Source organism: Dermacentor silvarum, chromosome 1, assembly GCF_013339745.2.
Source record: "Dermacentor silvarum isolate Dsil-2018 chromosome 1, BIME_Dsil_1.4, whole genome shotgun sequence".
Taxonomy (NCBI): domain Eukaryota; kingdom Metazoa; phylum Arthropoda; class Arachnida; order Ixodida; family Ixodidae; genus Dermacentor; species Dermacentor silvarum.
In genome coordinates, this window is record NC_051154.1 from 37,681,108 (window position 1) to 37,704,854 (window position 23,747).

At 45.1% G+C, this 23,747-nt stretch overlaps 1 protein-coding gene across 1 annotated transcript in view; it reads right to left on the bottom strand.

Annotated features, from left to right (window-relative positions):
• Positions 1-1,121: 1,121 nt before the first annotated feature.
• LOC119432957 (uncharacterized) overlaps positions 1,122-23,747 on the bottom strand; it is a 67,909-nt gene continuing 45,283 nt past the window's right edge. The window contains exons 5-7 of the mRNA XM_037700425.2: positions 14,132-14,305; positions 7,338-10,431; positions 1,122-1,267 (exon numbers count right to left, since the gene is read on the bottom strand). Coding sequence (XP_037556353.1) covers positions 10,153-10,431; positions 14,132-14,305 — 453 coding nt within the window. The 3' untranslated portion in view covers positions 1,122-1,267; positions 7,338-10,152. The remainder of the gene's footprint in view (positions 1,268-7,337; positions 10,432-14,131; positions 14,306-23,747) is intronic.

The following is a 23,747-nucleotide window of genomic DNA, read 5'->3' on the forward strand; positions in this document are numbered from 1 at the left end:
GGCCGCCTCATCGAGTTGTTCAGATCAAGAATTATAATTCTGCTATCTGCCACAGGAAATTTTTAAAAATTTGGTGTAGCTAAAATGAAACACCCTGCATATAAACTCTGCCTTATGGATTGAAACGCACGAACACGTAAACGCCCTCAGAATGTCGTCTTTACGTCTACGCCTGAGGCACATAACTGGTCGTAGTTTAGCATTGGATGGATGGAATGAAAGCGAATTTAGCTGAGCGAACAGCCAGGCTGTGATGTGCTGGTACTGCACAGAATGAGCGAGCACATGAAAGGCTTTGTCTTGAGTCGTTTGGACGCTCGTCGCAGCCGCATTATATATAGCAGTAAAGCTTTGGTATAACGCAAGCGAAAGAGGAGCACTGATCTTTGGTTACAACCGTTAGTCCTATATCATCTTGAATATTCGCGCGTAATAAAAAAACACAAAAATAATTACGCTTTCCCTGCACCACAGACACCTAAATTACACCGGATCTTCGCGGATTGCGGAACAGGATCTGTTACTAGGTGACGATGCAACATTAGTGCATAAAGGGCTTAAGTCACGTGCGACGTGACCTAAATGACACCGTTCACTTCATTAACGACCAAGGGCCAAGTAGGCAGTCCGATTGGCCGCCCGCGATTTTAACCGTGCCTCTTCTCCGGCCATACGTTAAATCGCGCTTCAAATATTGCGGTAACCATGTAACTCGATGGCTAATGTTGGTTGAAAAAAGAACGGGCGCCCAATTCACAAAGCTTTTGATTCGAAAGGACTGTTTGTTGTCGTCCTATCGCGTTCACTAATATTATCACTAACACGATTGGCACGAGTGACTTGTGACGAAGTACTCTAGCGTGCGAACTGCTTTGTGAATTCGACCCCGATATATTTTGAAAGGTTAAAGTGATTCGCACAGAAATAGAGCACTTTGCATACGAACATTGTTTCCAGGTGAGCTGTGGTCCATGTCGACTTGTGGTCCACTCAGCGACATGATTGCCTAGCAATTTCACTACTAGTAGCTTTCAGCAAAAACCTGCGTGCGAAAGACCACTGTAAAAAGTTTTCACCACTCATTGTTGGTTTTGAGTCACTTCAATGCGAAAGTTACCTTCAGATCCAGGGTCGCTCCGGTCTCGGACTGAAGTAAAATCCCATCATTCGAGATCGTCGACGTACCGACACTTAACAGGCAGTTCTCAAAGTAAGAGGGTAATATGTCTGTCCATAACTGTGAATCTGGATAAAATGTTTTTGAAAGCTGAAAATACAGAGAAATGGACAGTTTACTTTCAAAGGATGAAAACAATATAATAAAACGGCACAAACCTGGTACTTCGAGCAGCACAAAGTTTAAGCATTCGAAAGGGAGGCGATACAAGAAGCCAAAGAAAGCTGCCCGCTCTTCGTATGCGCTATATAAACCTGTTCATGGCGCGGTGTTATCAGGCAGTGCATTTTCCAAGCCTAATTTTACCACGGTTTGATAACTCCGTACCGGGCACGAACATGTGGAAGGCAACTTGCTATGTACACGCTGTCATAAAAAAGCATGACTTCACTTGAGTCAGGTCCCTCTTCTTACGTCAAAAATTAGAATAAAAAGCGTTCGTTTTTCCTCTGATTTCACTGATGAGCGAAATAATTAGACGATTACCCGAATTGCCTGATTAACTGTAAACTGTTTTTATTTTGCGCCGATGTGATAATCGCGTAGATAAGATAGTGAAAACAAGCATAAAGAAAAACAGACTACTCGAAATGACAGTCTTTTAGGCGCAAACAAAATGCATGAGCCCCCGTATTCACAAAAATGCTTTTGCGTTAGAACTGTTCATAAGAACTTTGGCTAGCCAATCGTGATATCGGACATATTATTAGCGAACGTGACTGGCCACTGACAAACGGCACTTACGAGCAAAAATATTCGTGAATTCCGACATAAATTTAGGAGGTGGTTACTGCCAAAACGAATTACTCCAAAGAAAAAATGTCGAATGTGGTGCCCAGCGCCCAATCTTTTGAATGAACACAACATGTAGCTGGAGTTGATATTTTTAACTACACAACAAAACGTCTTAATTGTTTTATCAATGTAAATATTTTCAATTTCAGTGATAACGACTTCTAATGTTACTCTTACATTCTTCGAGGCGCGTGAGTCTTTTTGTTAATCCTACGCATTTTTTAAGTTTCTTTTTTTCCGATTTAGCTGACACGTATTTTTATATTTACTACAGAGACTCGCGCATACTGCTGTTACTGATTGCATTGTACAGAGGAAGCTGTGAGCTTCTGTCAAGATGCGTTGCCCAAATCGTAAGCAGGTCTCTGTCTTCTATTCTGACGTGCGCAGCACAGTTAATCAATGCGACTATTTCTCCTCTCTAATAGACATATGTTCAGCAGACATAGCCATCCTTATTACGGAAACGTGGCTCTCGAATCACATCGCTGACCATGACATTTTTTAATTTTATGGTCAGTAGCTACAAATTCTTTCGTCAAGACCACGGGCAGCGCGCAGACGGCAGAGTGTTTATAGCCGTACATGACACCATATCTTGCTGCGAGGTAACTTTCTCTACTCATTTGGAATTTGTATGCGTTCAAATAACTAGGTGACCGGTGCCTGCTACCGGTCACCTAGTTCAGCTAACACATTTTACAATGAACTTTCCGACATATTAAGCGGCTTGACACAACAGTTTCCTTCGTGCCCTTTATTCTTAGTGGCCTATTAATACTTTTCGGGGATTCACTGGAAAACCCACCCTACAGTTGGAGAGGGTGGCTCTGAGTGCCTCTCGTTTATTATCCAATGCCTTGATTTTAACCTCACGTAACTTGTGACTTACCCGACGCGAAGTTCCAGTCATTCTGCCGCCGTTTTGGACCCCATTTTAACCACAACCCCTCAACTCGTCCCCGTGTTCATCCTTTTCCTGGCGTTAGTGATCACTGCATTCTACTTTTTGACTTACGCGCTTGCACCCCTTCTGTTAACTCGTTTAAAATTATTTGGGATTATAAGAATGTTGCCGTTGCTACTGTTCTTTTTTGAATATCATCCTTCATTAGTGTACATATGCCGAGTTTGTACACTCGCACGGTAGAGGCAAACTGGGCCTTGTTTAACGATAAAATACCATACCTAATGGACCTTTATATTTCTCAAAGCATATAACAACTAAATCTCGGGCACCTTGGTTTAACGCACAACTTAAACTGTTACTAAATAACAAAAAAAAAGGTTATTTCAGCGTACAAATAGGTCAGCAAATGCCACGTACTGGATTGCTTACACCAAAGCTGATAACGAGTACAAACACGTGCTAAGAATGACCTTTATCGTAATGCACTACCAACACTTCTATCTGAGAATACTCGAAAATTTTGGTGCTAAGTCAATAGCAAAAACAAAAGTTTGATTGAGCTTTGCGATACAAGTGGCATTCCTGTAAATAACAAGGGACCGTATTCTGAAACGTTCGCCTAGGCGAAATTTCTTTTTTCGCTTTCAGGCGTGCGCCGATTGGCTGTTTTAGCAAACTTGGATGAGCTGATTGGGTGGTTGAGCCCGACGTCATTCAATTTGCTCAACCAGCCAATCAGCGCGCATGCTGATTTCGCCTAGGCGAACGTTTCAGAATACGGCCCAAGGATTGCTGTAATATACTAAATAATGCGTTTATCGCTTTTTTTTTCTCGTCATACTCCTGCTGTATACCGTTATTATCCTGACTTAAGTTGTTTTTTTCCTATGAACTCTATTCTGTTTGATTCAACTGGTATTTCTTGTTTAATTGAAACCCTAAAGGTATCCAGCTGCGCTGGCCCTGACGGTATTAATTACAAGTTTTTGAAATGTACATCGATGTACTTATCATTGATTCCTTGCAAGATTTTTTCACAGACATTACACAGTTGTACCATACCAAGTGATTGGAAGGTGGGGAGAGTGGTTCCTTTGCCCAAATCAGCTGTTTCCCATTGTCCGCTCAAACTGCAGGCCGATATCATTGACAGGTATACATTACAAGCTCATGGAACACGTCATATATTCACACGTGGTATGTTTTCTTGGATCTAACTCATATTTTTATACTTGTAAATTCGGTTTTAGAAAATAGTTTTCTTGTGAAACGCAGCTTTTATTATTTACAAATCACTTATTACGCGCTTTCGATAAAGGTTTTCTTGTCATTTGTATTTTTCTAAATTTCACTAAGGCATTTGATTCAGTCTCACATCAGCTACTATTTCTCAAACTTGATAGGTTGAACTCGGTGCTAATGTTTTAGGTTGGTATAAATGATTTCATTCTAACCACTTTCAATATGTTTCGGCTAATGGTCATGATTCTTTCTTGGCGTCAGTAAGCTCGGGGGTGCTTCAGAGGTCGGCTTTCGGACCGCTGCTCTTTCTTATATATATATATATATATATATATATATATATATATATATATATATATATATATATATCAACAATCTTCCTACTCAAGTTTCTTCTTGTATAAATTTGTTTGCTGATGACTGTGTAATATACCGCGTAAATTCTAACCGCTGTGCCCGTACTGCATTCCAGACTGACCTTGATAATATATTCCGCTAGTGTTCGCATTGACTAATGAAACTTAATGTTAACAAGTGTAAGAGCATGTTGATTTGCTGACGGCCTTACTCAACTAATGCTGCTGATTACACTCTTAATAACACACCCCTAACTGCCGTGACTTCTTTAAAATATCCCAGCGTCATTATTTTATTATTATATGGTATTTAGGAGATGTTGAGGCCTTTAATTGGCGCCGGCTAGTCCTGTTCACATAGAGGTATGAAAAAGAAAAGAATGAACCTACACGCATTAAAATTAAATGTCAACTTCAAATCACCATAACACAAAGTCCAGTCACATAAGTGCACTAATACCACACTAATACTGAAAGTCCACTCAGAAAAAGGGCACACAAAGTTCAGTCACATAGCTGCACTAAAGTAAACACAAAGTCCGGTCACGTAATTATACTAAAATCATGGCACATAAGATAGCATGGATTCGATTCAAAGGAAACTACATGAATCCCAGCGTCATTATAGCACAATATATTCTGAACTTTGCATGTTAAGTATATTACCAACAACGCTAATCGCATGCTAAGTTTTTTGCATCGGAACTTCTCACGCGCCACTACTACCGTAAAGCTTCAACTCTTCAGGGCATTGGTCAGACCCAAACTTGAGTACGCCTGCTCAATTTGGGATCCTGGCCAGGTAACACTAACAAACATTTTAGATTCCGTCCGGAATCGCAGGCACCCGGTTTATTCTTTCCAACTATAGTCGCTATTCTAGTGTTTCACCAATGAAAGTAACGCTTGACCTACGAGACCTCGCTATGCGCACAAAGTGTTCTCGACTCCTGCCTCTTCCATGAAATATTTTACTTTGACCAAATACCTAGGGAAGAGTTGCTCGATCGGCCGTAATATGTATCATCTCGCATTGATAATTCCCCAAAAATTTTGTGTACTCCTTTGTCACACAAAAATTTGCTCAAACTAATTTATACCAAGAACCTCGGAAGACTAGAACCACCTCTCTGTCTTCATCACTGCCCGCTCTAACTCCAGGAATTTCAAGACCGCATCTAACACCTATATTTGTTCTGGCCCCTCCTCTCTGTAAAGATGATTGAGTGTACTAAAATAAATACATAAATAGATGCTCTGAGGGGCAGCCTTCACCTACAGCCTCCTTTATCGTTTTTTATGGAAATAAAATGCTATTGTATTGTATTGTATTCGGCCCATGGTTCTTCTGCAAGCGTGCCATGCAAAAGCACATTTGGGGAAAAAACTATGAGGAATGCAGCGTTGGCGAAATTGTATATATACGTATGCAATACATTTGCATATATATATATATATATATATATATATATATATATATATATATATATATATATATATATCTACAGGGTGTTTCAGCGAACACTTTCAAAATTTTTTAAAGGTTGCCTGTGGCAGATAGCTCAATTCTAGTTCATGAGCTGGTCTACTCGAAGAAGCGGACATTACTTGCAGAAGTAACTGAAATTCATAATTGACTAATTAACAAAAATTACTAATTATGTTTTTAAATAATTACTTAATGGCCCATATTGCAATTTACAAATTCTAGCCGTGGAGTTCGCAAGGCGGATCCACTTGGAACGAATTTTCAGGATGACACCAGTTTCGAGATATTAATTCCCGAAATTTGCGGAGATATGCATTGGCGTTCTAGTTACTTTCTTAACAAAACGTCGTTTTATGCATTGAATCACAAAAGTAACTGGAACGCCAATGCATTTCTCCACATAGTTCCGGAATTATTATCTCGAAACTGGTGTCATCCTCAGAATTGGTGCCAAGTGGATCCCCTTGCGAACTCCACAGCTAGAATTTGTAAATTGCAATATGGGCCATAGAGTAATTATTTAAAAACTTAATTAGTTATTTTTTGTTAATTAGCCGATTATGCATTATAAGTTTTTGTGCTAGTAATGTCCGCCTCTTCGAGTAGACCAGCTCATGAACTAGAATTGTGCCATCTGCCTCAGGCAACCTTTAAACATTTTTGAAAGTGTTCGCTGAAACACCCGGTATATATTGAAACACAACGATGCCGGAGCCAGCTAGCAACGCATACCGTCCTCGGCTGCCGGCGGGCGACCGAGAAGTGCATAAGTTGCCAGCCCGCTCTACTCGGAATTTCGCGAATTTGGACACGCTACTCTATACATGACGATAAGCACTGAAGCCGTCGAAGAGTGCGAGGGCACTCGGTCCACAAATTCAGCAGTGCCACCGCGCCCTAAACGCGCGAGGTTCTTCTGGCACCGACGCCGGCGAACCCCGCACCGACGAATTATCAAGGCGCGAGAGCACGTTGTTCTGACAACGGATGCCATGGCTGGAGGGCAAGGCCGCGTCGCGCCGCGGACTTTTTCCGCATCGCTCGCCGTCTATGTTCCCGACAAGCATGCCCAAATGTACCCTTGCGGACGTTAAGATGTGCTGTTACCCTTTATTTACGACAATGCATGTATGCAGTAGTGCTGTTCTGCGACTTACGATTAGTGGTTGTGAAACATATTTTCGCGGAACAGAACGCGCTACTTCTACCCGCCTCGGCACTCTGCGCACGCTTCGACTGCAGGCCATGCACATAGGCAATACGCCGATTGCGCGCAGAACCAGAGCTGGTGAAGCAAATAATCTCCGACCGCAAGAGCCCTGGTAGGAATCAGTGTTAATTTGAGTCAAGAGAGATGCTGCGACTTACCTTATTTTTCTTTTGATGTTGCGAAAGGCTGCCGCCGGGAAGCTGCCCGCAGGGGCGCGTCTGTCCTTATCGAGCGATAGCGGCTCGCACTCGAGAGGGCGCCAGTGAGAGTGCGACGATGCTACGCTGATAGTGCTCGATAGAATTTGGTAGGAAACGGGAACAGTTGGCTCAGGAGGCAGCGCGTTTTTTTTTTCTGTTTTATCTTTAAATAACGGAAAATTATTGTAGTGTTAGCATACAATTCTGCGCCGAATGTCAGTGAAAGTGGGGGCAGCCGGTGTCCGCGTCCTAGGTCCCCGATAAGAGAGATAGCGGCTGCGCGCCACTTTTAGAGACGTGATAGCCAAGTGCGTCGGGCTTGTTAAGAAGGAGAAGCCGTTGCAGACGTATACAGAGTGTTTTATTGAACAGTTTGGCACAAAGATTCATCCAGTATGGCGAGAATAAATATGTTTCACAGAAATGCATGTGCGGGGGCCTCCAAAAGGCAGGACTCATTTCTGACGTGCAGGCTGGTTGCCGTTTATCAAGATTCCTATGGCACTCGTGGAAAACACCGACGCATTTCCTTTTATAATTAGAGTGCGCATGTCTTGGGCGAATAGGTCTCCACACTGTAGGCACTTATACGGGTTACACAATCACTCTTGGAAATGCCTAGATGTATACCTGCTCGATTGCAGCAACGTTCCAACAAGGGCGTTGCTGTCTTTGGGGCTGAATTTTCTTTACACCGCACAGTGTCTATACTCTCGTTTTTGCCCAAGAGAGAGGCCAATTCAAAGCACTTAAACCAAAAATAAGCCTGTCGCGAATGCTTTATAGGCTCGTGCGCCGAGCGATAGCACATGCGTTTCTGAGAAGGATAGACTTTTTTGCACAACTTGTACGTTAGCCAAAAACTAAACGTGGATGGAATTTCCACGACGTCTAGAGGAACAGTGAGCCTGCTGACAAAAAAGGAAAACAGTTTCTGAGTAATATATGTACAGTCAATAAAAAAATAATAATCTCGTTCAATGAACTTAATGAACACTAGTGAACACTCACTATAGATTGGCACGTCGCTTATACAACACGTGCACTTCATGCTTTATGTTTCTTCGAAATGTCGAGTGTGTTAGGACAGCTGAACAGGTTAAAAACCAGAAAATTAATAACAGCGTCCTAAAGCTAGGTTATGGTGTGATTTGTTTAAGACATCGTGCGACGCCGCTTGATTTCGTCGAGCTCCTCCGCTTTCGTCAAACGATGTGAACACCATCGCAGACAGGGAGACTCGGTTTGCTTCCGCGCTTAATAGCGCAGCGGTTTCCTTCAGTGACTTCTCAATCGTCAAGAATGATCCTTATAGCTCTTATAATTAACGTGATAGAAGTTTGGATGATTTAAAACACGACTACGTCACTATGAATGCATACATGCAGCCAGACAGCCTAAGAGAAATTTCGTCAAGTCTAACGTGTTAGGATTGCTTCGATCCCACCCCCACAAACATAGATGGCTCGAAGCAAAGATTGGTTATTTAATAAAGTTTTTGTCTTCCTCGACATCGCAGTTGGCTTGACTCCAGGCCTCAAAACACGTCAGCCGAAATACATCGCCTACTGAGGTAACGGCCTTCTGTCCTCTTACGCCAGAATAGACGGACATTGCATAGTTTATAACCGTGCCTCACAAGTTTACGTATATCCTAATACTGGTATGCCTACAGGGTTTTTTTTTCTTTGTAATAATTCTTGTTCTCCGCGTGCATTCTCATCACAGGGGAATACTCGTGGAGAAGCAGTGTTGAATTGAACACCGTTAGTATATACTGATTCGTGACCACTCATTATACTAATGTCATTGGAATCATGTGGGCCCGTATTCACGAAAAGCTCTTACGCTAGAGTTGTTCGTAAGAGAAAATATCAGCCAATCCGGACGCTGGACATATTAGCCAAGGCGGCCGGCCAATGGCAAAAAATACTTACGACCGAAAAGCTTTGTGAATTCAGCCCGTGGTCCGTACATAAATCTCTTCGCAACTGTAAAGCGTTCATGGTGCCGAGGCGTGAGCGCGCAATCAGCTGGCAGGGCTCTAAGCGTGTCTAGCCATTGACTAACAGGACAATTCACGGCTGCAACAGTTAACTACAATTCCGTTGAAACCGAAGTCCTATACGAGCCAATGTATCATACAGAGAGAAGTGCGCGTTCTAGTGGTCACTTTGAAAGGCAACCAACTCGTGTAGGCTAGTTACGGCGTGCACCGACGCGAATGCTGCCTGGAGGGAGTTGGGTTGCTTGTCCGAGGTTTGCACAATGTGCGCGACGTTCCCGCAGCAGATGAGCTCTGCTCCTACCACCCAATGACATTTACTGAAGTGAACAACTAGCACACCAGTAAGCTTTGAAGAAAATGTTAGAACAGCTTTGTTAAAAGGTAGTCGACATGGGCAGATTTTTTTTTTTCAGATACGCTAGCAGCAACCGATGTGTGAACCTCATTTTCGCTCACTATTTGGTGGACCGTACAACCAAGCGGGAAATTATTGCACTTCCCGTAGCACTCCTACACACGCACGCTCGACCATACATTCTGCACAAAAGTTCCTCCTGTAGTACAGGCTAAAGCTTTGAGGGCGCCCGTGGTGAGTTTTCTCCGGTCCACTGGTGAAGCAGGGAGCACTTATACAGATGGTGCCAGCAAGGGCCCGTGTGGTCTCACACCATGAGCATGTTGCACTTGTGACGGTGGTGCAAAGCTCGGCGCCGGGGGACGCCTTTTCTCTTGCGGCACGGCGAACGTGTGGCCGAAAGGACCCGTTCAGGTGATGACGACGGCCTTGTGGACGCAGGGACCCCGCGGCGCTTGAAGCAGCGCCGGCCAGAGGTAGGTGCGAATGCGCTCCGACCGGTGGTCGGACGTGTGGAAGCGCACGTGCAGCTCCCGGTAAAAGGCGCGCGTCTCGAACTCGAGCGCGAACCCGTGGACGCTGAGCGCCCAGGCGAGCCGCACGCAGTCGCGCACGTATCGAGTCAATCCCGCGCAGCCCTTCAGGCAGGGGTAGTCGTACAGCGTGGCCCAGATCTGCGCACACACTTCCTGCAGCGGGGAAGCAATAGAGAGCGCACACACCACGGTTGAGAACAGGGCGCACCAGGCCAAAGGGCATTTAAGCTACGCCGCGTGAAAGCTCTGATCTGTCTATAGTCTCTCGATATAGAGGCGCATGTTGATTGGCCTAGATGCTGTTAACGAATGAAGGAGGCCCGCTAGAACGCCCCCCCCCCCCTTTTTTTTTTTTGCACCTTTATTTGCGGTGCCGCTTGTGGCTGGGAGTGGCGCTTACAAACGCTTACGTCTGTCGTGTGGGAATAGCCACTAGCCAGACGTGCGACTCCTGTAGGTGCGAGGAAACCATCGAGCACATATTGTGTATCTGTGCTCGCTAAGACGTACAACGCCTCTCTCTCAGGACAACATTAAACCGACTGGACCTGAGACCGTTATCTGAGTCAAAGGTACTCGGACATTCGTCACTGGCGCAAAAAGCGATTCGTGCACTAGTACAGTCTATAGCACGATCTGAAGGTTATCGCGCGAGCGCCGACCAAGAACAAGAACAGCGCCACGGCCCAGAATTCTCTTTTGAGGAGAGGGAGGTCAGCTTCCCTCCCTCTTTTTGCCGTTCCTTAAGTTGTGGTCACTCGCGTCCGAGGAAGGCGCTTCTTCATTTCTTTTTTTTTTTTTTTTCTTTTTTGCTTTAGGGAACAGGCAGTGATGGAACGGTGCGCAACGTATTCTTCGGTATTATCAGGAATTGGACGCTCCAAATTGGACGCTTTTGTTATCATCCGCGAAGATGGGGCAACCAAGGGCGCGATATTGTACGCGTTCCAAAATGGAACGGAGGCCGTCCGTTCCATTTTGGAACGCGTACAAGATCGCGCCCCAAGTCTACGCTTGATCGCAACGAATGGAAAGCTTAACGAGAAAGGGTGGCGAGTTTGTCGTGGGGGTGATGGTTGTAGCATGGAACAGCCAACGAGGGCGAGAACAATGCGAAATCTCGATTTTCGCTGTTCCAAAAGGGGCCGCTAGGCTCCTGGAATGCTAGGCCGGTCGACGCTCGCACGATAACCTTCAAATCGCGCTAGACTGTACAGCAATTGAAGGGCACCGGTTTGAGAGACTGCCTGTAGTGCCCCTGTGCATCCTACCACGTGCACTCAGTGCTCACTCTCTCCCTCTTTTCTTCTTTCTATTCGCCATTTCCCTTAACTCCAGTGTAGGGTAGCAAGCCGGACGCTCGTCTGGTTGACCTCCCTGCCTCTCCTCTTCTTGCTTTATCTCTCTCTCTCTCTCTTTATTGTTATAGAAAATGTTGCGTCGTCTTCATAACAGTGATCTTCACTTTTGTCTGCCCTTTTAATATTTATTTATTTATTTGCGATACTGCCAGTCTCAGTGTGACCAAAGCAGGTGGGCATTGTATTAGACAGTTTTACAAAAAGAAACAAACAGCTTATGCTACATGGTACAGTAAAAGAGAGAGAGAGAAAAAAAAAGCTACTTTAAGTACTGCAAAAATCACTGCAATATGTTCGGCGCCTTAGTTTTCTTTTTATGCGTTAAATGAATTCAGCTTCCTGATGCTTATTTTTCCCAATTTTTCTATTATTATGTATCAATTTGACTTACGTTTGCATTTTCGTTGGCACACCATTCTTCGCTACAGAGGTGCAAGGCGTGAAAGTCGCATCGTCAAGGTCCTTTTTAAGCGCCTGAGCAGGATGCTGCGCCACGCAGCGCAGAAACAGCACCGGGAAGCATGACGCATCGCCCTAGCATTGCCACAGTGTTTAAATCAAGACCCCGCATTCACAAAGAAGTTCTTGCGCTAGAACTATTCGTAAGAACGGTTGCCACCGAATCGGTATATTGGACGTACCTTCATTTCTGTATCTTCTGTATCTTCGTTTATGCGTTACACTTCAGCAGCTCAAAAAACATAAATCTGATTCTAGGTACGAATTCGTGGGTACTAATGGGTACGAATTTCGGTTCGTAAGGACTATTTGCCATTGGCTGGCCGCCTTCGCTGATATTATGTCCAGCATCCGGATTGGCTGAAATTTTCTCTTAGGAACAACTCTAGCGTAAGAGGTTTTCGCGAAATGGGCCCTGGGGTCGAATTCACAAAAAGCTCTTACGCTTGAATTGTTCTTAAGAGAAAGTTTCAGGGAATCCTGACGTTGGACACATATTAGCGAAGGTGACCGACCAATGGTACGAGGCACTTACGAACGAAAAACTTTCTGAATTGGGCATATGGGCCCAGATTCACAAAGCTTTTCTTTCGAAAGTGTTCTTTGCCATTGGCCGGCCGCCTTAGATAATAATATGTCTTGCATCCGGATTGGCTAAAATTATTTCTTACGTACAATTCTATCGTAAGAAGTTTTCGTGAATTCGAGCCCTGGGGCCTGATTTACAAAAACGTTCTTACGCTAAAGCTGTTCGTAGAAGCTGGTGCCAGCCAATCGTGGTGTTGGACATATGATTAGCGAACGAACGAAAACACTTGTGGATTGGGCCTTGAAGTTTTTTTAACACGAGCCTTGAGCCAGATGTCAAGTGTGTAGTACTGGCAAACTGTCGGCGGCACCGCGAAACGAACGATAGCGTGAGGAGGAGTGACGTGTCTATAGTTCTAATTAAAAATTCTGGGCCCGCATCCACAAAAAGCTCTTACGCTAAAATTGTTCGCAAGAGGAAAGTCCAGCTGATCCTAATGCTGCACATATTATTAGCGAAGGCGGTGGTCGGCCAACGGCGAAGTTTACTTACGAAATTGAAGTTTGTTAATACGGCCCCTGGGCCCGTATGCACTGGGGCCTACGCATACGCTAAGCTACTCAAGAGCAAGAGGCGTTCGTACAGGTTGGAAGATTGGCTATCAGATCACCTGGGTGACTCTTGCTATTGGCCAGCCCCTTGACAAGCGACGAACCATCCTTAGGTGCGAATGTTTTCGTAAATATCAAGCCGAATTCCCAAAGCTTTTCATTCGTAAGAACTGTTGTAAATTGCCGGCTATCGTAGCTGTAATACGTTTACCATCACGACGCACGCACGCACGCACGCACGCACGCACGCACGCACGCACGCACGCACGCACGCACGCACGCACGCACGCACGCACGCACGCACGCACGCACACACACACACACACACACACACGCACGCACGCACGCACACACACACACACGCACACACGCACACACACACACACACACCCAGACGCGCACATACGCACACACGCGCGCACGCGCGCTAAGATTGTGCGTAAAAACAGTTGCCAGTCAATCAACATACTGAAGGTATTATTAGCGAAAGTGGTTGGCCAATGACAAAGAGCCCTTACGAACACAGAGCTCTGCGAATTCGACCCTCGATACGAATCGTAGGCGTGGCCCCTTGATTAGACAAATTACGGCATACAGATCAGACCTTTTCAAGCACATGATTTCGATTCTAGGAGTCGACAACATCGGCAAGTGGTTAACAAGCCGGTGACGGCAATGTAGGACAGCATTATAGGTGGCTTTCGTGTTTTTGCGCACGCGGGCTCACGGTCGGCGATCAGCATCGACGCTGACACGAGACTTTTGACACCAATCGTGCTTACGGCGCTCTCTGTTTGCGGACGTTGCAAGCATGAAGCGACATCAGGCCTCCCTAATTCAGGTCGGCGAGACACCGGGCAACGCATTGCGCGCGCTCAGCTTGTCAGGCGTACCTCGACATTCCGGGACACGTCGCACGCGTCCGGGTTGGCGCGCAGGTAGTCGTCCACGCTGGCATCGAGCTCGAGCACTCGTGGGTCGTTGCTCAGCTGCGCAGGGATCTGCAGAGCGCGCCGCACTTGGGCCTTCATTTCGTTCACGCTGTTTTGCACGGACCGGAAGCCCAGCTGCAAACACCGCAGAAATACATCTAAATTACAGTGTTCTCGGAGTGTGGGCTGTCGTCACATATCAGCTGAAGGCAATGCAAGAACTGCTGCCCTTCCTTGTACCATCCTCAGATTCGAAACAAACCCGGCAATGTGAACGAATAAATTATTTCCATTTCTCTTTCTCTACAAGAAAGATGGTGGCTGTTGCAAATAGCTGCTATTAATGCAGCGTGACGAGGCAGCTCCGTGATTGCAACAGGGTATGGCAGTGTAATCACGCATTCGTATCGGATGGAAAGAAATTTAGCATAAACGCAAAAAGAAAAGCAGCAACATTATCTACAGTGGGTCACAAACGTTTATGGGAAACGGGTTCCACGACAAATGTGCACTTGTGCTTTGCTAATGCGTGGTGCTGCTGTGAATAACTACGTAGCTCGCAAAGGCATAATCGCATTATCTCGTGTCCCATAATGTTTTGTTGCCGACTTTACGTGATTTGGAATACATATAAGGAAAAAAAAAAAGGTATTACATACCAATATCGCATAACGTGGTCAATGCAACAAGTTTTTTTTTTTTCAGTTCAAACGAAGTTCATAAGGGAATGAAAGTGAATATAATTTCCGTCTAATACAATACGTACCTAAAGATTTCTATTTAACAAGGCATGAGATCAACACAAACTTTTTTACGAGTGAGGTGTGACTGCTGACAGGTCCTCCACGACCGTCAAACACAAAAATTTTGCTGAATTGTTACATGGCTAGACTATCGAGTTCAAAATTGTGAAAGCAATGCGGACGACATAGGCGCCGTGGCTACCTGTGTCGTCCGCCTTACTGTTTCCAGTCTAATGCGCTGTTATTACAATGTCGTGGTTAGAAGCGCACAGCAACGTCTCCACGTACGTCAACAAAGCGACCGTCTCCTCAACTTCATTCACGTAAAAGGCGCTTTTGTTCAACAAAACACATAAATGTCTAACAACCTGCGGCAGTTTCTCGTGTTCATCCTTGACACTTGACAAGCGACATCTCGCGCTACTTCGACTATATCATACTTCAGAGGCGTCTGCCGTCGCCCGTGACAATAAATTTCTGCTGCATGTATTCGCGTCAATCTTTTTTTGCGAGAAGCAGTGACACCAAAATCATAAAGCCATTGGCATATGGTGCGCTATACTTCTGGCTTTGAGTCACAGCGGAAGTTTTTTCACTTTTTTCTTGTGTTGTGCTCACGAGTATAATGGCCGATATCCACGAGGGTGACGGACAAGGGCTCTCAGGAGGATTTCAGCTGGCGTGTGCGAAGTACAATGACGCTTAATGTGCTTTCTATAATCTCGCGGACGCGCGTTCCGGTCGAAATTATCACTCCTCTCTTTTTTTATTTTTCTGTGTTCCATTCAGCGAAAAGTGGCCAACCGTACAAGCAAAACCTTGCTTGGACGAAATTTACGGACCCTAATAAAGAGTGTTCACTAAAGGGAAAGTTAAATCGAGTGAAGCGTGCGTATAGAAGCCTGCCATAATCAACAAAATAGGAGATATAGGCGTTTATTAAACAAAATTAAGTAAAAGGTAACTCCAATATGGGGCAAACGGTGGGTAGCTTATAGATAGATTAGGCGGAACGTTACATGGTAGGAAGATATATTTCTTTAGCATCGCTCAAAAGTACACGGACGTTCACTGGCTTGAAAAACACGATGCAAAACATGACGATATGTTGCAATTGTGGACTGAGCATATGAGATGTTAGCTGCATGAATTTGTGAAACTACCATGCACCCCTTTGGACCCGCTGGTCGGGAGGGGAGCAATCAGCAGCTCTAAGAAACCACTGCGGCACCATGCGATCAGACTAATATTGCCTCTATACACGTGAGCGCATTATTTCTGAATACAGATGCAGTTACGACGACGGTTGAAATCGGTGGTCAAATTGGGATACGGTGAAAGAGCGTACTGAGTATAGCCAGTCTGGTTGAAAACCAGAATGGCGCCCACCGCGAAGGTCGCGATGGCTCGGGCCGTTCGCCATGGCTGCCAATAGTGCCAGCAATTCCGGAAGTAAACTTTTCACACGAAAAAAAAAATGCAATAATAGCATGGGACATTAGGTTCTATAGTTTCGGGCCAACGGTACTGGGCGCAACTGTAATTTGAAACGTTTGAATTTCGTTGATCTAACATTTTGTTTAGTGGATTACAGTGGCGCTTGGTAGAAACGTTATTAAAGTTGGTTCATTTCAATGGTTTGTTCAAATGCTATCGCTCCAAGTATATTTCACTTTATTTTCTACTGGCTAACCTCCCTGCCTGCCACCATCATCATCATCATCATCATCATCATCATCATCATCATCATCATCATCATCGTCATCATCATCATCATCAGCCTATATCTTATGTCCACTGCAGGACGCAGGCCTCTCCCTCCCTGCGACCTCCAATTACCCATGTCTTGTGCTAGCGTATTCCAACTTACGGTTGCGAATTTCCTAACTTCATCATCCCATCTGGTTTTCTGCCGACCTCGACTGCGCTTCCCTTGGTATCCATTCTGAAACCCTAATGGTCCACCGGTTATCCATCCTACGCATTACATGGCCTGCCCAGCTCCATTTCTTCCGCTTAATGTCAACTAGAATATCGGCTATCCCCGTTTCTTCTCTGATCCACACCGCTCTCTTCCTGTCCCTTAACGTTAGTCCTAAGATTTTTCGTTCCATCGCCCTTTGTGCGGTCCTTAACTTGTTCTCGAGCTTCTTTGTTAACCTCCAAGTTTCTGCCCCATATGTTAGCACCGGTAGAATGCAATGATTGTACACTTTTCTTTCGATTGTACACAGTGGTAAGCTCTCAGTCAGGATTTGGCAATGCCTGTCGTATGCACTCCAACCAAATTTTATTCTTCTGTAAATTTCTTTCTCGTGATCAGGGTCCCCTGTGAGTAATTGACCTAGATAAACGTACTCCTTTACTGACTCTAGAGGCTGACTGGCAATCCTGAATTCTTGTTCCCTTGCCAGGCTATTGAACATTATCTTTGTCTTCTGCATATTCACTTCAACCCAATTCTTACACTTTCTCGACTAAGGTCCTCAATCATTTGCTGTAATTCATTTCCATTGTTGCTGAATAGGACAATGTCATCTGCAAACCGAAGGTTGCTGAGATATTCGCCGTTGATCCTCATTCCTAAGCCTTCCCAGTCTAAGAGCTTAAATACTTCTTCTAAGCATGCAGTGAATAGCATTGGAGAGATTGTGTCTCCTTGCCTGACCCCTTTCTTGATAGGTAACTTTCTACTTTTCTTGTGGAGAACCAAGGTAGCTGTGGAATCCTTGTAGATGTTTGCTAAGATATTCACGTATGCCTCCTGTACTCCTTGATTACGCAATGCCTCTATGACTGCTGGTATCTCTACTGAATCAAATGCCTTTTCATAATCTATGAAGGCCATATACAGAGGTTGATTGTACTCCGCAGATTTCTCGATTACCTTATTGATGACATGGATATGATCCATCGTAGAATATCCCTTCCTGAAGCCAGCCTGTTCTCTTGGTTGGCTGAAGTCGAGTGTTGCCCTGATTCTATTGGAAATTATCTTGGTGAATATTTTATACAATACTGAAAGCAAGCTAATGGGTCTATAATTCTTCAATTCTTTAACGTCTCCCTTCTTATGGATCAGTATAATGTAGGCGTTTTTCCAGCTCTCTGGTACACTTGAAGTTGTGAGGCATTGCGTATAAAGGGCCGCAAGCTTTTCAAGCATGATATCTCCTCCATCTTTGATTAAATCTACTGTTATTCCATCTTCTCCAGCAGCTTTTCCCCTGGTCATGTCTTTCAAGGCCCTTCGAACTTCATCGCTAGTTATAGAAGGAGCCTCTGTATCCGGTTCATCACTATTTCGAATGAAAGTAGCTTGGCTGTTTTGGGCACTGTACAGGTCAGTATAGAATTCTTCCCCTGCTTTTACTATGTCATCAAGGTGGTGGCGTGGAGCAGAGGTAAAATACCCGGCTTCAAATCTGAAGGTCGTAAGTTCGAATCCTACTCCAGTCCATAACTTTTTCAGGCATGGAGTGGTGCCTGACACCGGCAAGAATATATATATATATATATATATATATATATATATATATATTGCCGAGAGCTAGTGGGGTGCAGGTGCAACCAAACTAGTTCAGGTGCAACCAAACTAGGAAGGCCCACTAAGCTTCATCAAAGTCACTCCCTCACCAGAACAGGAATTGGCCTCCCTGGTGCAGTATTCGGCCACCACCTCCCTCATGACTCCTGCCTGCCATATAGTACAATAAAGCTAAGAAGCGTCCCATAAGCGTCCGAGTTAATAGAAGTTCGTGCCCACCATTCAACAAAAAGTCCATGATATGCGTGCGCACGAATGTCATGTTGTTCGGCTTAGTGGCCATGAAAGCAATTAAACAGTTGATCCTTATGTCACCGTAAGAGACCCGGTATGAGTGCTTTGAAGAACTGTATCGGAAGAGCCTCACAACAGCCCTTGATGTGCCACAAGTAGCTGCAGACAAGGTTCTTCACGAGCCCCACCCGTCATCCTTGTAAGTAGAGTTCGCAAGAATCTACGAATCAAATCTGTGCTATGCTACTGTGGGTTGAGTGACGTGAATGCGGCGTCGATTACACTCGCTACTCACGGAACACCGAGAACGGAAAATTAAAGAGGAAGCTTAAAGGGCCACTAAACAACAACATTGAATGTGTTTAGCCTGGCGAAATATTCTTTCAACATTGTGTTTGCATTTGTTTGGAGAAAAGTAGTTGTTTACTAGAAGATAAATCTAAAGTCGGGAGTGTTCCCCTTTTCGAATATGGCGTCCGAACCGCAGCGCAATGTGAGAGGGCGTTTTCGAAACTGTCATTTGAGTATGTAGGCCTTTTCTATTCCGAAATAATTTTTCGAAACTTTCTAGGTTGAGTCCGTGGCTCCCTTAATATGCTATATAATCCTTGTTTATAGATAAACTAGTAAGTGGCCCTGAGCAGACGCTGTCAAAATCCATGACGTCACGGGCTTATATAGCGAGGGCTTCAACGAAGCATCGTTTCCTGTCTTTCATTCTTTCGGTTTTTTTACGATTTACCAAGTCTATATTCACGGTACGACTGACCGTCATGGTGTATTCAAGAAGTGTTTTTATGAATACATATAAACTTAATATTCCTCTTTAGTGTCTATTTAAGTGAATTTACCATAGCAACTGTATATAGTTCTCGGCTGCCGACGTACAATACAAAAGGACCCCGACTGATGTTCTCGTCTTTTTCAATATTAAAAAGCCGCACAAGAATCACACAATGCATCGCGCTCCATGTCACCCGCCGGGGTAGCTCAGTCAGCTAAGGCGTTGCGCTGCTGAGCTCGAGATCGCGGGATCGAATCCCGGCCGCGGCGGCCGCATTTCGATGGAGGCGAAATGCAAAAACGCCCGTGTGCTTGCGTTGTAGTGCACGTTAAAGAACCCCAGGTGGTCGAAATTATTCCGGAGCCCTCCACTACGGCGTGCCTCATAATCAGAACTGGTTTTGGCACGTAAAACCCCAGAAAGAAGAAGAAGAAGAACGCGCTCCATGTACACTGCGCTAAGTTACAGTGGACCGCGCACTAGAAGCCTGAGGCAGGAATCTCGCTTATCTGTCAAAACTTTGCACACGTGCTCAAACACTCGACCAGCTTTTGTATTATTACGGGATAGCGCAAAATTGGCTATTCATCGTGATTATACGCGTCATGTGTCCTTTAAAGGCATGTTTTCATACCAAAGAAAAGGAAAATCAGTATTAGGCCTCTCGCCATCACCACACTTCATTAAGGATTGTAAGGGTACTGCCAGTATGTTTATATAGTTTGTTCTAAGCCAATAGTGAACTGCCGCCACAACTTTCGTACTTCGCGCCGCGTCGCCAAAGCCCCGGCTGCCTGTCTTCAAAATAGATCCCAGTTGTGCTCGATAGAGGACGCCAGCGTTCCGCACGAAAAGAAAGCATCGTTGCTGCTGATACCATTTTGTATCGGAGGAAGCCCTTGTACCCCACGTCTTGTATGCAGAAAACACGAAATCAAACCATCAAAGAATGAATAATCATGCCAACTTTCGAGAAAAAAGAAAAAAAAAATATGAGGATCGTTGCAACCTAACGGCTCGATTGGTTTGCATCTCTCACTCAGTCTAACTTGTGGTAGCTGTCGATTCTGCAATAAAGCACAAGGCACCCATCCCCGATTGCATTCTCTACAAACTATTTAAAATTGCACTGGGGACATGGGGAGCAAGCTCGTCGAGCTACACACCATATGCGACGTGTTGACCACGTTATGATCACTGCCGCCAAAAGAATTATCGAAACTAGTTGTCTACACTTATTGGACCCTTGTGGTCCTGAAAGACCTCCGTAAGGTTTTGGCGGATTGCCTATCGCAGACAAAGTCCATAATGAAGTGTGGACGCTCCCGCACGTTGCGCGAATTCTCTGGGCACTCCGTTTGCATTCCCGGGGCACATTCAGGCAGACGCAACCGTCACAAACCCCCAGAGAGAGAGAGAGAGAGGTTGCATAAAGGAAGGAGGTGCTACGCTGTTCCTGCGCGCAACACCCCTCTCTAATATCGGTTTAAAGAAGATCCTTCGCCACTCCACGCGCGCATTATCTGATAATTGCATTTGTATGAGACCTCCCGCGGTATCTCTCCCGCAAGGATAAGAGGTAGCGCTAAGAATCCGCATGGATACCACCAACGTGTCTGTGTCCTACGCACCGACGACCGAGCACCCTCGCGCAGTTGCTCTCGCACACCGAGCTCCGTATACGTCTTGTGGCGGTGCCCCGAACTGCGCTCATCAAGATCCCACTACCTGTCAAAAGTGGGGCTATCGTCCAAGCTGCGCCAACCGGACATATGTATACTATCGGTGAAGCTAATTGAACACACTATATATCCGAACTGCGCTTTACTGAACAGAATCAGCTATAAACATAAGACGCACCACCCGTTTGATGGCTCAGGGCAAAGAATCGATTTAAACAAAAGGAAGTTTACCGATGCCTGTCTGGATCTGTGACGAGGCAGTTATCGCCCAGAATTCCAGCTTTAAATGCAGAATTCAATCACGAAATCGCAGATAGGTTCATTTACTTGTCAAACATGTATTTGCCTCTGGGATACGCATGGGAGTCAGTAGCGCACCCAGGATCTCTGCCAGGGGAGGGTAAATTTCTTTTTTTTTTTTGGGGGGGGGGGGGGGGGAAGCAAACACTTTGCATAATATGCAATTTCCTTGCTTTAGCTACAGGAATCCAAAAGGAAATAAAATGCCTAATCATTGTAATAATGAAACCAAGGATGATGACGATGTTTGTTTCTTCAGCGTTTCACTCAAATGAATTTAAGAGTGAATGAATAAACAAAAGGACAGTGATATAGTGTTTTTGTTAATCAGGAAAATTCTACCTCAAGCCACCTCCTGAATTGTAATGACAATGTGAACAGAGCGCGGAAGGTACACGTTAGACTGGTGGGGCTGGACGCGTGGAGGGGGGGGGGGGGGTTACAACCCCCCCCCCCCCCCCCTTTGGTGCGCCACTGATCGGAGCCTTCAGCTGTGTCATTGTACAAGGCATTGGTAACATGTATAATGTCATTGCATGCCATATTTTCTCGGCACTCACCACTACTTCACCGAAAGCGCTGCTTTCGGAAGCGCTAGCCGTTCCTGAAGCTTTTCTGCGATGGTGAAAGACCGCATCTGGCTGCAGACAACACTGCACCCTTTGTCTGACGCAGTTGATGTTTCTCGTTGTATTTACGTGTAGGATTCAATTGCACTAACATGATTATTCAGAGAGCATTGATATGACGATGCTCTTTCGTGTACGGGTTTGCTTTTAATTTTAAACTGGTACTTTTGTTTCTACATGAAATAAGCGGGAGCTGCTGTTGATACTTTGCTGGAAACAAGTGCCGAAGATATGCGATACTAAAATGAAAACTGCACCATATATACGATGCTCCCGAGGTTGGACTAGCCCGGCCCAGCTAGTCCAAGTGGGTTTGAACCTTTGAATGAGTCGAAGTGAGTCCGCGCAGCGCGAGTCTGAATCGGAACGAGTCGATGCGAGTCAAGTGGGTGTCAGTTTGAGTAAGTCCCAGAGAATCGAAGCTTTTCTGAGTTTGAGTGAATTGAAATAAGTCTTAATCGCGTATTTTAACTTATCTTTGAGTGCATGAGACTTCATGTTAGGCGTAGTCCACATGACCGCGAGTGATTGTGGGGCCCGATTCACAAAGCTTTTCTTTCGTAAGTTCGCTTTGCCATCATCCGGATTGGCTAAAATTCTTTCTTACGAAAAATTCTAGCGTAAGAAGTTTTTGTGAATTTGGGCCCTGGCTCTTTGTATCCACGAGTGTGGTTGTGCCTACAATTCTGTAAGACTGAATTGCTCGATAATTTCTTGAATGTGAGTGGGCTAAAGAGAAAGAGAGAGAAGAGAAGAAAGGGGGAAGGCAGATAGGATAACCAGAAGGGAAAATACGGTTTGCTACCTTGCAATGGGGAACGGTGGAGGGGGAGGATAGAGAGATAAGAAAGTAGAGAGAGAAAGAGACAGGGACCACATATACATACGATCACAGAATGAACTCAAGGCAGGCTTGACAGGGTACCAGACTAAATAAAGCGCCATAGGCGTATGGAACTATATTTTGCATATAAGGACGTTGTGGGAGGATGTCGAGCGTGCTACATGTGAAGGCAACCTTGCAACGCTCATGGCAATGCTTTTAAAGCAAGTATTATGCAAATACGAGTAGACGGGATCGCGGTAGCTCAGCGCAGCGCCAGCGCGATGCAAGTGTTCTAAAGGAAATGCGCTTTGCGGAGTCACAACGCTGCGCGTGCCTCCGTATAACAAATGTGCCGGTAGATACAGTTTGATGTACCCGCAGCAGTAGCTTAGTGGCTGTGGCACTGCGCCTCTGAGCCTCGAGGTCGCGGGTTCGATCCCGGTCGCGGCTGCTGCATTTCGATGGGCGCGATCAAAGTGCTAAAACTCTCGTGTACTTGAACGTAGGTTCACGTTAAAGAACAACTGATGGTTAACTTATCCGGAGACCGCCACTTAATTTGGCGACCCCCACTACGGCGTGACTCATAACTAGGTCGTAGTTTTGGCATGTAATACCCCAAAATATAAGTTTAATTAAATAATACTTTGATGCAAAAGTGAACGGCACATGTTTTACTCGATTTTTCAAAAGGATCGTTTCCTCACTACCATACCATCACTAGTTCGAAATATACTAGTGCGTACTTTTGCGTTGGTTTCTCAGAGTGTTATAACATTCACATTTAAGATAATTCGTTCCCTATTACGAGAACACTGTCTGCTTTCATTAC